A 13417-nucleotide genomic window follows, 5' to 3' on the forward strand; every position below is an offset into this window, starting at 1 on the left:
GGGTACTTCATTAGACATTCTGCTGGAAATGAAGATTTAAAACTAGTATTTTTGAAGTTCTAAAATTTTAGTGTTTGAAGTATTCTGATTATAATCTAATCTATATAGACAACATTTATAAATTATTATCATCTAGCCATTAGATACCAATAATTTATCTTTTTACCACATGCTGCTGATTCCCAGTGAAGAAGATGGATGAATAGATGGGAGGTGTGGAGCAGTAGTACCTCTAAAAGCAAGAAATAAGTAAATACCCTTCTTTCCGATTCTATGTTGCTTAATGTTCTTTGTAGCCATGTAATATAATTCCCTCTGAATTCAAAGAAGAGTACACGGTGAAGAAGCCATGAGCTACCTGTATGGGCAGGCTAATTTTGATTTCTAGAAATGCTCATGTAAGAGTCGGTATTCATTTTTAACATTTTCCAACTAGGGACTATTTCAAGGTTTAACTGTTATGCTTTTACATATATCGGCCCATTTTAAAATGCAGTCAATGCATGTGATAAAAGAATAGCATAACTATTTTTAAAGGATAAATAACTCTAGATATGCAACTCCTCTGGTAGTGTTTGTGAATTAATATTGAATTTTAATTTTGTTTTGCTAAAACTTTAAATTGTTGAATAAGTAGTAATTGACACGTGGCCAGTTATGGTTTTACTACTAATAAAATGTCAAGATTTCCTTATTGGGAGGGGTCAAAATATCAGAAGGAATAAAAAATCATAATAATCCTTTATGGTACCTTTGGTGAACAAGAGTGTCGGAAATTTTATTTCTTAAATAATGTATTTTGATAATAAATATTTAAAAATTATTCTTTAATCAGGTTCAGGACTTCTGGAAATCTTATAATCACCCGTGAGATTGATGTGGCAAAAAATCAGTCCTTTTGGTTCATCAACAAAAAATCTACAACCCAGAAAGTGGTTGAAGAACAAGTTGCAGCCTTAAATATTCAAGTGGGCAATCTTTGCCAGTTTCTACCTCAGGTATGGTAGAAGTAAATGTAAAAATGGGGAAGTTTTGTTTCTAGAATTTACTCTTTATGCCATATGAGACTAGAAATATTTTCCAAGAGATATTATAATGATTATCATTTACATTGAACACATAGTACTTTTAATACTAATAGTTCTTTGTGAAAGAACTCTTACCACTTATAGTATAATGTTATTAATTTCAGTTAATAAAAAACATCTCAGTTGCTCAGTCACTTTAGTTTAAGTGTATTATTTTTAAGTACAGAGTAGTTTCAGTAGCTTTGTGCTTCATTTGTAGAACCTAAATTTTGTCAGTAAACAGCTTTTTAATCAAGGTGTTTGTATAAAATATTGAATATACTAAAACTCTTGTATGTGTACCTTCTAAAATCTTGTTTAATATTAAATTTATTTAAGAATTAAAAATCCTGATAATGGATGTTAAATACCTTTTACATTTGTCTTTGAATGCTGTTTAGTGACAGTATTATTCATTTTCTTCAGAAACATAATGGTTTAATTAAATAAGTCCAACTTAAGTAAAAACATAAAATCTGAAAGTTTTTTTCATTTATCAGCTCATGTCAGACTGTCTCAAAAGTAGATATTTGAAATTGCCTTTTTTTTTTTTTTTTTTTTTTTAACTTGGAACATTCCACCTGATATGTGAATAGTGATCACTTCAGTCCAGGAGACTATTTTCTCTTTTATCCATAATCTGTTTATGATCCATGTAATTTCAACCTATAAATTATTGACATAGAAATTTTTTTTTTTTTTTTTTTTTTTTAAAGAGGAGAGAGAGAGAGAGAGAGAGAATTTTCAATATTTATTTTCTAGTTCTCGGCGGACACAACATCCTTGTTGGTATGTGGTGCTGAGGATCGAACCCGGGCCGCACGCATGCCAGGCGAGCGCGCTACCGCTTGAGCCACATCCCCAGCCCCTAGAAATGTTTTAAAAGTTACCAAAAAGATGATCATTTCTGCTGTGTTGTCTTTATTAAAGAATAATATGTAACATGTTTATATGAGACTCATATCTCAAAGTTTTAAGTGTAATCACTGAATAAAATACATTTTAAAGATATTTATAAATTATCAAGTTGCTGCTATTTAATGTTTATGCTCTAGGACAAAGTAGGAGAATTTGCAAAACTCAGCAAAATAGAACTGCTTGAAGCTACTGAGAAGTCAATTGGTCCTCCAGAAATGCACAGGTATCACTGTGAACTCAAAAACTTCAGGGAGAAAGAAAAACAGCTGGAGGTATTTATAAATATACAACTCATGTCTGTTGTCCCTTATTGATATCTATGTTATGAACTGTAGAAGAGTAAGTAATAGTTCTGTTCATTAATTGAATTCATATTTGTGATTTTTTTTTTTTAACCCAGGATAATGACATCAGTTAAATGACAAAAAAGGAGAATGGATTTGATATTGTAAAGTTTGACAATTTGAAGACTTGTTTTCATTCAAGCTGTTGTCCAAACATTAATGTGTTCTGAGTATTTACTCTCTGCTGACAAAACACACTTAAATATTAATTTGATAACAGTCTAAGATGTATTTTCATTTAGGAATAAAAGTTTGAAAAATTTAACAGCAATACTTGTTATTAATTTAGATTTTAAGAAACCAGTAGCACCATTTTGGATTTTTCCCTCAGGAAATCGTGATATTTTGTCATTGAGTTAGTACCTACTAAATATCTTCCATGTGTCAGGAACCATGAAAGTTTTTAGGTAATACAGCAAATGTAAGTGTTGTATTTAATATAACACCTCTGTCGAACCAGCTTTCTCTGTATTTTAAGAGAACTAAACATTTAGTTGCATTGTTAAGTATTTTCATCTTTAAGAAATTTATAAAAAAATATCCTTTATGGCATAATATTGGTAAAGGTATTTTATTTAATAGATCTTTAGCCATATCCCTTCATCTAAAATAAATAAATACATTTTCATAATGAGAACTCTTATAAACAGACACTTTCTGTTCAAATATAACTGTCTGTACTTGGTAATATGTATTTATTGTAGTAAAATGTTATTTTTTTTTTTTTGCACAAATTAAGAGGGAATGACCAAAGGAGCTGTTTTGAACTTTTTATAATTATTTTATCCTACTTGAGATACTCCTTCAATTCTTTTACCTTTTTTCACATCAATCTACTACTCCCACCTGAAATACTCCTCTAACTTACCATCTTTTGAGAGAAAAATGATAATATATTCTACCATGTTCTGAGTGTATCTTTGTATTTGTTAATTCACAGTATAAAGCTGATAGTTTGAGCATCCCTAATCCAAAATTTGAATGCTGCAAATTCAAGGCTTTTTGAGTGTCATATTGGTTCTCAGAAAACTTCAGATTTTGGAGTATTGAATTTTGGGTTTTGGGATTAGCGATGCTTAATTGGTAACATCTATGCAGATATTTCAAAATCTGAAAATTATGAAATCAAACACTTCTGGCTCCAATCATTTTGTATAAGGAATACTCAAACATGTATTAAGTGAATTGTTTCTACCCCTGAAGTAGATGAGACAGATAGCTCTTACAAAGCGCCTGCAAAATTCTTTATTGTGAAATTTTGCTGGCATTATTTTTCATTGTTAAAAAATTTGACCTGTTGCCATTTTTTTTTCATTTAAACTGATTGTTCAACAAATATTTAATTTAGACTTCTTGCAAAGAAAAAACTGAATATCTAGAGAAAATGGTTCAGAGGAATGAAAGATACAAACAAGATGTCGAGAGGTTCTATGAAAGGAAACGACACTTAGATTTAATTGAGATGCTTGAAGCAAAACGGCCATGGGTGGTAAGTCTTAATTATTACAGAGGAAAATAGGTGAATCTTTAAGTAGTGGAATAGTTATAAAGAATGCATTAATTATGTGTTCAAATTATTTTTTGCTTTATATAGTATACATATTACAATTTATACCTCTCTTACTCTTTATAATATAGATGTGTGCTAGTTGTTTTATAACAAATCGTCAGTTGAGTCAGTATTCTTTCAGATTTTGGTTCATTAAAGCTAGTTCTTTGATATTTTCAAAATGTTAGATCTAAAAAGATTTATGTATGTCAAAACATTAAATCTTTGAATGTTCTTAGGTCATTAAGAACTTACTTGAGATATGCCACTGATAAAAAATTCAGCTACAAATGTAGCTGAAATATCTTAACTAAAGTTCTCTACTCATGTTTCATAATTTTCCTGAGGCTACTGTGGTTTTTCTAATCACAGTGTGATATATTTCATACCTCAGTCTACATTATGGGCTAAAGATTAATGTTCCTCCATAGGTGGAACAAAATAAGTAAGGAAAGTTTCCTAGTGTTTTTTCAAAAGTTAGATTGGAAATAATATTAGATTTTTTAAAAAGTGAGCTGCATGTGGTGGTGTACACCTGTAATACCAGTGGTTTGGGAGGTTGAAGCAGGAAGATTGCAAGTTCAAAGCCAGTCTCAACAATTTAGAGAGGCCCTAAGCAATTTAGTTAGACCGTTTCAAAATAAAATGTAAATAAAAGCTGGAGATGTGGCTTAGTGGTTAAGCACCTTTGGGTTCAATCCCTGGTATGCACCCCGCCCCCCAAAAGAAGTGACTTAGATTATAAACAATAATATCATTGTATTTGTGGTATCACTCCCCTGCATTTCATAATTCTATTATTCTTAATTTTTTTCCTTTATTTTCTTCTTCTTGACTGCATTTTCCCTGTGTCTCTTATTTTTCTTTCACTGACATTATCTTCTGAAGTCTTAGTTTCCCCAGTCTTTTTAAAAATTTTCTTCTTTTTTTATTTACTCTAATGAATATTTGTGTTCTTCTGTATATACTGTATTAGCCCTCCACTTATAAATTTACTCACCAAATATTTATTAATTCTTGTGACATGAAGAGTGTCATTTTTACCCAACTAGCTAGCAACATGCTTCTTTTCATTTTTCTTTGACCTATTTTCCTTTTGTAATTTTCTTTCATTTTTACCTTTCAGAATTATTTCTTTTGTTTCTTTATATATTGATAAATCCTTTCTTACCTGAGAAATTAGAGGAAAATCTTATTTTAGTGACAAAATATTTTTTAGATTTTTTTTTTCCTGCCTGTACCTTGATTTTAGAATATGTATTGGTTTAAGCTGATTAGTGCATTAACTTTATTTCTTGAATTATTTGCAAGGAATATGAAAATGTTCGTCAGGAATATGAAGAAGTAAAACTAGCCCGTGACCAAATGAAGGAAGAGGTCAGAAAACTTAAAGAAGGACAGATTCCTATGACACGTCGGATTGAGGAAATTGAAAGGCAACGCCATAATTTGGAGGCTCTAATCAAAGAAAAGGTACTTTGCTTATTCAGTTTTGCATTATCTGAATTTTATTTTAGCAAATATTATTTTCAGCTATTTCAAAATATTTTTAATTTACTTGTAAATTTTATTACTTTTTTTCTTTAACTAGGAGTTACTATAGGGCTTTCAAGAGCTTGTTATTGTTGAAGGATTGCTACTTTATAGAAATTCCAAGATATAAAAAGAGAAAAATAAAATCTGATTGTTTTAATTACAAAATGATTTATAATAGTATTTCTAGAAACATTGAACTCCTTTTGTGAATTTGTTATCTCTGCTTTGTAATTATACACCCTTTTGGAGGAAAATGATACAGAAAATCTGTTATTTGTTGGAATAAATAATATAGTCATTACTTGTGTTTTAAAAGTATAACCTTTATGGTCATGACTTTTAACCTTTAAAGGAACTTTGGGGTCAGAGATTATTTTGAGAATGGTTTAAATTCCTGCTTTCCAAATGTATTAATCTTCCCTTATCTCAGGAGGTATATGTTCCAAGACTTCACTTTGAATGCCTGAAAGTGCAAATAGTACTGAACCCTATTGATCATTTCAAATTTGAGAGCAAGAAAGGATTATAGATACTTTTAATCTAGAAAAATATTCTCACTTCATAGTTAAAGATACTAAATCTCAAAGATAACATGTCTTCTTAAAGAATTTAGAACTAATAAATATCAGTCAGTGTCATGTTCGTGGTGATTGGTTATAGTTAGGGTGTGTGTATTAATCACCTTTTTGTCACTGTGACCAAAATACATGACACAAAACAACTTGGAGGAGAAAAGATTTATTTTGACCCACAATTTCGGAGATTTCAGTCCATGGTTGGCCTGTTTCTTTGCCTTTGGCCAGAGGTGAGAGAACATCATGGCAGAAGAGGGTATGACTAAGGAAAGCCACTCAACTTTTGACAGCAAGGAACCATAGAGAGAGGTGGAGAGTAAGGAAAGACCCACAGATAAGCTATGGTCCCAGGGCACATCCCTCAGTAATTTACTTTCAACCATGCCCTACCTGCCTAAGTTTCCACCTCCTCCCAGTAGTTCATTCATAATATTAACCTATCAAATGGATTAATTTACTGATGAAATTATATAGTTCTTATGATCCAACCACTTCCTAAAAGCCCCACTGGACATTACTGTTTTGGGGATCAAGTCTTGAACACATGAGCTTTTGGGAGACATTCCACATCTAAACCATACACTTGGGTTTATAATTGTTTGGGGTTTTTTTGTTGTTGTTGTTTGTTTGTTTGGGTTCCAGAATTGATGTTTCTACTAAATTTTTTTTTATAGTGAAAAAAACGTGGACAGTAAATTCCAAGTCTCTAAAGTATCATATTTAAAACCCTTGTTTCACTTATCTTTTATAACAGAAGCCTAGCTATTGAGACATTGTCATTATCTCTTTGCCTAATTTGTTTTTGTAGAAATCTATATAGCCTAATGTTTTAAAATTATTTTCCTGAAGAAGTGCTCTTGGATTCTGAGGTGGCACATTAAATCAGTCTACATTTTTTTCTCACACATGCTAGGCAAGTGCTCTACCGCTGAGCTACATTCCCAACCCTTTTATTTGGAGATAGCTTTGCGCTCAATTTTTATCATTCTTCTTCCACGTCCCAAGTAGCTGGGATTACCAGTGTGTACCACTGTATCTGGCCTGATAGATATGTATGCATATTCTCTAGCTATTTTTAATATTGTTTGGAATAACCTTTTGTAGATTTCTATACTGTTTATATATGTTGTGATATTATGAATTTGAAATAAATAAATTGAGAAAGTACTGTTGTGAGTTAACTCATATAACATTATTTGGATGGGTAGAGCCACATGCTGATTTGAGTTTTTAATTACCTTTTCCCCTCCTGGTTCTTACAGGCAACAGACATTAAAGAGACATCTCAAAAATGCAAACAGAAACAAGATGTTATAGAAAGGAAAGATAAACATGTAAGATATTCTGTTGAAATTGTTATTTCCTTAATTTGCCCTTACTTTTATGTTCAGATCTGGATAATGAGTCAAACTTTTCCTTGATTTTTTTTTCTTCCTTTCCTTCCTTCCTCCCTTCTTTCTTTCCTTCCTTCCAGTGGTAGAACTGAGAATTGAATCCAGGAATGCTCTACTACTAAGCTACATCCTTATTTTGAGGCAGGATCTCACTAAATTGCCTAAGCTGGTCATGAGCCTTCTGCCTCAGCTTCTTAAGTCCAGTTGCTGGGATCACAGGTGTGCTCCAGGACTAGAGTCAGATTCTTGTTTGGGAGTTGTCCAGGATCCTCCTCAATCTCTATTTCTTATGTTAATCTGTAAAGGAAATTTAAGATTTCTTACGTTAATCTGAGGAAAACAGATTTGGAAGCATAGTAGTTGAGCAGAAAATAATTGTAAAATTCCTCAGAACTACTCATTTGACTATATCTCACATATACTGGTATTTTCTTTTAGTTTTAGATTTTATAATTTTCATAAAATATTTTTATTCATATGAGCTTACTTTGACATTCTTATTATATTAGTTTTTACAGATAGGGCTTTTTTGTTTGTTCGGTTTTGTGTTTTTTTTGGAGGGCACTGGGGATTGAACCCAGGACCTGACATTTGTTAGCACAGGCTAACAAATGGTAACATTGAGCTACACCCTTAACCCTTCATATAAGGAATTTTAAGCTTTCTTTTTCTTTTTTTTTCCAATTAGAGTTCTAGTCATACTCCTTTATACTCAAGGGTACTCAACCACTGAGCCATATCCCCAGCCCTATTTTGTATTTTATTTAGAGACAGGGTCTCACTGAGTTGCGTAGGGCCTCACTAAGTTGCTGAGGCTGGCTTTGATCCTCCTGTCTGAGCCACCAGAGCTGCTAGGATTGCAGGCATATGCTGCCATACCTGGCGACTTTAGAATTTTTTGACACATCTTTTGGGCTTTTATTTTATATTTGATTTTTATACATGCTCCAAATATATTTGAGAAGAATTTGCTTTCTATCTTTGGTTGTGGAGATACATGTATATATATACACATATGTGAGTAGGCTTTCTGCGATATTATTCAAATGGTCTACGTACTTTTTTACTTACTTGATATATCCATTTTTAAAATTAGGGCTTTATACTCATACATAATAGTTGGGTTCATCCTGACAGACTCAGACGTGCATGGAATTTGATTTTAGTTCATGATCCCTCCCTTTTATCTTTACCTTTTTTTTCCAACTTTCCTCTCCTATTCTCCTTTCTCTACTAGACTTTCTTTAACTCATCTATTTATTTATATTCAATTAGTTCTTCCTACCTATGCATAAAGGTGAAGTTCCTTGTGGTATTTTTATATATGCAGATAACATAATTTTTTAAGAATTCATTCTGCATTGTCCCCCATACCTATTTCTCTCTCTGCCTCTCCATCTCTTCTTTCTATATTACTGATCTTCCCTTTGTTACCCAATCCCTCCATCTGCCTTTCCTCTATTTTACTCTAGCTTTGGCATATGAGAGAAAACATTAGACCTTTGAGTTTCTGAGTTTGGCTTATTTCACTTAGCATGATATTCTCCATTTACTGGCAAATGCCATATTTTGCTCTTTTTTATGGCTGAGTGGAAATTTATTGTATATATATAATCAATTTCTTAATCCATTCATTTATTGATGGGCATCTGAGTTGATTCTATATTCAGCTATTGTGAATTGTGCTGCTGTAAACATTGAGATACCTGTATCACTATGGTATGCTGATTGTAGATCTTTGGGGAAAATACCAAGGAGTAGGATAACTGGATTACATGCTGGTTTCATCCCTAGTTTTTTGAGGAATCTCCATACTGCTTTCCAAAGTGGTTGTACCAGTAGTCTACAGCCTCACAAGTGTGCCTTTCCCCTCTATGACCTCAACAGCATTTATTGTTGTTTGTGTTCTTGATAATTGCCATTCTGAATGGAATAAGATGAAATCTTAGTGTAGTTTTGTTTGCATTTCCCTGATTGCTAGAGATGTTGAGCATTTTTTTCCTATATATTTGTTGGTCATTTGTGTTTCTTCTTTTGAGAAGTTTCTGTTTAGTTTAGTTTTTTTTTTTTTTTTTTGCCCATTTATTGATTGGGTTGTTTCTTTTTAGTGTTTAAGTTTTTGAGTTCTTTGCATATTCTGGATATTAACCCCCTATCGGAGGAGTAGCTGGCCAAGAATTTTTCCCATTCTGTAGGCTGATATATCCTCCTCATAATTATATTAATTGTATTTTGCTATATATATATGTGTGTGTGTGTGTGTGTGTGTATAAAATATTACAGCAGTTGTCTTTCATATCAGGTAGAAGGGAAAAAAAGAGTTACAAACTACAAAATACACTTATACTGTCCTTTTACTTTTACCCATGTAATTACCTTTACCAGTGCTCTTGATTCCTTTGTGCAGGTTATTGTCAGGTAAGGATGCAGCAGAGGAAAGCTGCTCAACTCGTGACTGCTGGGAATCAGAGAGCCTGAGAAGCTAGGGACAAAATATAATCCCCAAGGGCACTTCCCCAGTTACCTGTTTCCTCTAGCCACACCCATTTGTCTACAGTTACCATCTAGTATTCCATTGAATAGATTAATCCCTTGATTAGATCACAGCTCATATCTAATCACTTTATCTCTGTGCATTCTTGCATTACCTCATGAGCTTTTTGAGGAGATCTCATATCTGAACCATAATACTCAGGAACTTTTCTGTTCACTTTTTTCCCCAGAATGTAGACCATATTTTCTTATTTGTTTGTGTTAAAATTTTTGGTTAAAACTAGTCCGTTTCAATAACAGTGTAGCAACTCTTACAATCATCTCTCCTTCCCAGTCCCAAGCCTTGATATTCTTTATGTTTTAGTGGTTTCCTGATTCTTTGAAGTTTGTATTCTTCATTATATGTGACTACCAAAGCCAGTGCTCATTTAACTTAGTGGTTCCCAAGCTGGGCATTGCCCTTACTTGTCATTGAAATCTAGTCATTTTGTTTGAATGAATGTTCCTTAGATTGTTAAATTTTTCTAATTTTCACTGCTAGTCCCAGCTCTGTCCCTGACTTTACTTTCTAATTGCACAGAGCCTCAAGGTGAAACAGGTGAGACCTTAGGGCCTTCTCAGGTCTTTTAGAGCATGTATAGTTCTACTCATATACATGGCCTTTTGGATTCCCAGAAGCATCCAAAACTTTGATTAGACATCTCATACCCCAGTTTTTCCTTTGAAGATTTTTGTTGAGCTTATTGTCTGCTGCAACTGTTATTATCCCTCTTCAGACAGCTCTTATGATAAATGATTCCTGCTGATTGTTTTTGACAAATGTGTTCAGGGGAAATTTAAGATTGTAGTGAGTGAACTGAGTTGGGTCAATGAAGACAAGCCTTGCCAAATCAGTTTTTCTGGGAAACTGCCATACAGAGCAGAAAATGACATTTCTATGAGAATGAAGATTTAAGAGTTCTTAACTTATTCACACCTTTCTATTGTCTTTAATGCTGCTAGTTTTCACTGTGGTTCTAGGCTGTTGGTTTTTAAGACTATCACAGAAATAGGGAGAGGGGTTTGAGAATAGGACATGTGTAAAATTCCACAAAGCTTCCTGTTATGGAGACTCAAACATTTTCTTAAGTAAATACTTCTAGATTGCTACAAGCATTTGGTTAAATTTCAGAATTCTAAAAAAGTTAATGTGACAGTTTTTGTTCTTGTGCATGCATTGCTTTTATGGAGGAGAGGATTTTAAAAGTTTATCACTTCTGATGAAATCCAAATCTTTTCTATATCTACAGAAAAATGTTGCTGGAATTTTATTAGGAATTGCATTAAATAGTTGGAGAATGACCTTGATTTCTTTTGTCAGCATTGTGTAGTTTTCAGCATACAAGTCATGTTGTGTTTTGTTTTTTTATTTTTTTTTTAATTGGTTGTTCACAACATTACAAAGCTCTTGACATATCATACTTCATACATTAGATTGAAGTGGGTTATGAACCCCCAATTTTACCCCAAATGCAGATTGCAGAATCACGTCGGTTACACATCCACAATTTTACATAATGCCCTATTAGTAATTGTTGTATTCTGCTACCTTTCCTATCCCCTACTATCCCCCCTCCCCTCCCCTCCCTTCTTCTCTCTCTACCCCATCTACTGTAATTCATTTCTCTCCTTGTTTATTTTCCCATTCCCCTCACAACCTCTTATATGTAATTTTGTATAGCAATGAGGGTCTCCCTTTATTTCCATGCAATTTTCCTCTTCTCTCCCTTTCCCTCCCATCTCATGTCACTGATTAATGTTACTCTTTTCTTCCTACTCTTCTTCCCTGCTCTGTTCATATTTGCTCTCATTATATCAAAGAAGACATTTGGTATTTGTTTTTTAGGGATTGGCTAGCTTCACTAAGCATAATCTGCTCTAGTGCCGTCCATTTCCCTGCAAATTCTATGATTTTGTCATTTTTTATTGCTGCATAGTACTCCATTGTGTATAGATGCCACATTTTTTTTTATCCATTCATCTATTGAGGGGCATCTGAGTTGGTTCCACAGTCTAGAAATTGTGAATTGTGCTGCTATGAACATCGATGTGGCAGTATCCCTGTAGCATGCTCTTTTAAGGTCTTCAGGGAATAGTCCGAGAAGGGCAATAGCAGGGTCAAATAGTGGTTCCATTCCCAGCTTTACCAGGAATCCCCAAACTGCTTTCCAAATTGGCCGCACCAATTTGCAGTCCCACCAGCAATGTACAAGAGTACCCTTTTCTCCACATCCTCGCCAGCACTTGTTGTTGTTTGACTTCATAGTGGCTGCCAATCTTACTGGAGTGAGATGGTATCTTAGGGTGGTTTTGATTTGCATTTCTCTGACTGCTAGAGATGGTGAGCATTTTTTCATGTACTTGTTGATTGATTGTATATCCTCCTCTGAGAAGTGTCTGTTCAGGTCCTTGGCCCATTTGTTGATTGGGTTATTTGTTATCTTATTGTCTAATTTTTTGAGTTCTTTGTATACTCTGGATATTAGGGCTCTATCTGAAGTGTGAGGAGTAAAAATTTGTTCCCAGGATGTAGGCTCCCTATTTACCTCTCTTATTGTTTCTCTTGCTGAGAAAAAACTTTTTAGTTTAAGGAAGTCCCATTTGTTGATTCTTGTTATTAACTCTTGTGCTATGGGTGTCCTATTAAGGAATTTGGAGCCCGACCCCACAATCTGTAGATCGGAGCCAACTTTTTCTTCTATCAGACGCAGAGACTCTGATTTGATATCAAGCTCCTTGATCCATTTTGAGTTAACTTTTGTGCATGGCGAGTTTTGTGCATGCAGTTTCATTTTGTTGCATATGGATTTCCAGTTTTCCCAACACCATTTGTTGAAGATGCTATCTTTCCTCCATTGCATGCTTTTAGGCCCTTTATCAAATATAAGATAGTTGTAACTTTGTGGATTAGTCTCTGTGTCCTCTATTCTATACCATTGGTCCACCCACCTGTTTTGGTACCAGTACTATGCTGTTTTTGTTGTTTTGTTTTTTTTGTTTTTGTTTTTTTTGTTGTTTTGTTTTTTGTTTTGTTTTTGTTGTTAACCTTATTGGTTTACCCCTGAATGTAATCTGTCTCCTTTCTCTTGTAGCTTTTAATATTTTCTCTTTGCTCTGTATATTGGATATCTTCATAACAATGTGTCTTGGCGTTGGTCTACTGTGATTTTGTGTGCTCGGTGTCCTGTATGCATCTTCAATTTGTATATCTGTTTCCTTTTTTATCTCTGGAAAGTTTTCTGTAATTATTTCATTCAGCAGGTTTCTCATTCCCTTGGTTTGAATCTCTGTACCTTCTTCTATCCTGATGACTCGTAAGTTGGGTTTTTTATGTTATCCCATAACTCTTGGATGTTTTTCTCGTGATTTTTTACCAGCGTTTCTGAGTTGGCTAGACTCTTTTCAAGATGGTATATTTTGTCTTCATTATCTGACGTTCTGGCTTCTACTTGCTCCACTCTGTTAGTGATACTCTCAATTGAGTTTTTAATTTGGTTTATCG

General features: G+C 33.5%; 1 protein-coding gene across 5 annotated transcripts in view; it reads left to right on the forward strand.

Annotated features, from left to right (window-relative positions):
* SMC5 (structural maintenance of chromosomes 5) overlaps positions 1–13417 on the forward strand; it is a 101212-nt gene that overhangs the window by 33791 nt on the left and 54004 nt on the right. For all 5 annotated transcript variants that reach the window (XM_081279421.1, XM_081279423.1, XM_081279425.1 and 2 more), the window contains exons 4-8: positions 836–998; positions 2123–2257; positions 3678–3818; positions 5190–5351; positions 7252–7323. In XM_081279421.1, the coding sequence (XP_081135547.1) occupies positions 836–998; positions 2123–2257; positions 3678–3818; positions 5190–5351; positions 7252–7323 (673 nt within the window). The remainder of the gene's footprint in view (positions 1–835; positions 999–2122; positions 2258–3677; positions 3819–5189; positions 5352–7251; positions 7324–13417) is intronic.

Source organism: Spermophilus citellus (genome assembly GCF_964194105.1).
Source record: "Spermophilus citellus genome assembly, chromosome: 2".
In the NCBI taxonomy this organism is placed as follows: domain Eukaryota; kingdom Metazoa; phylum Chordata; class Mammalia; order Rodentia; family Sciuridae; genus Spermophilus; species Spermophilus citellus.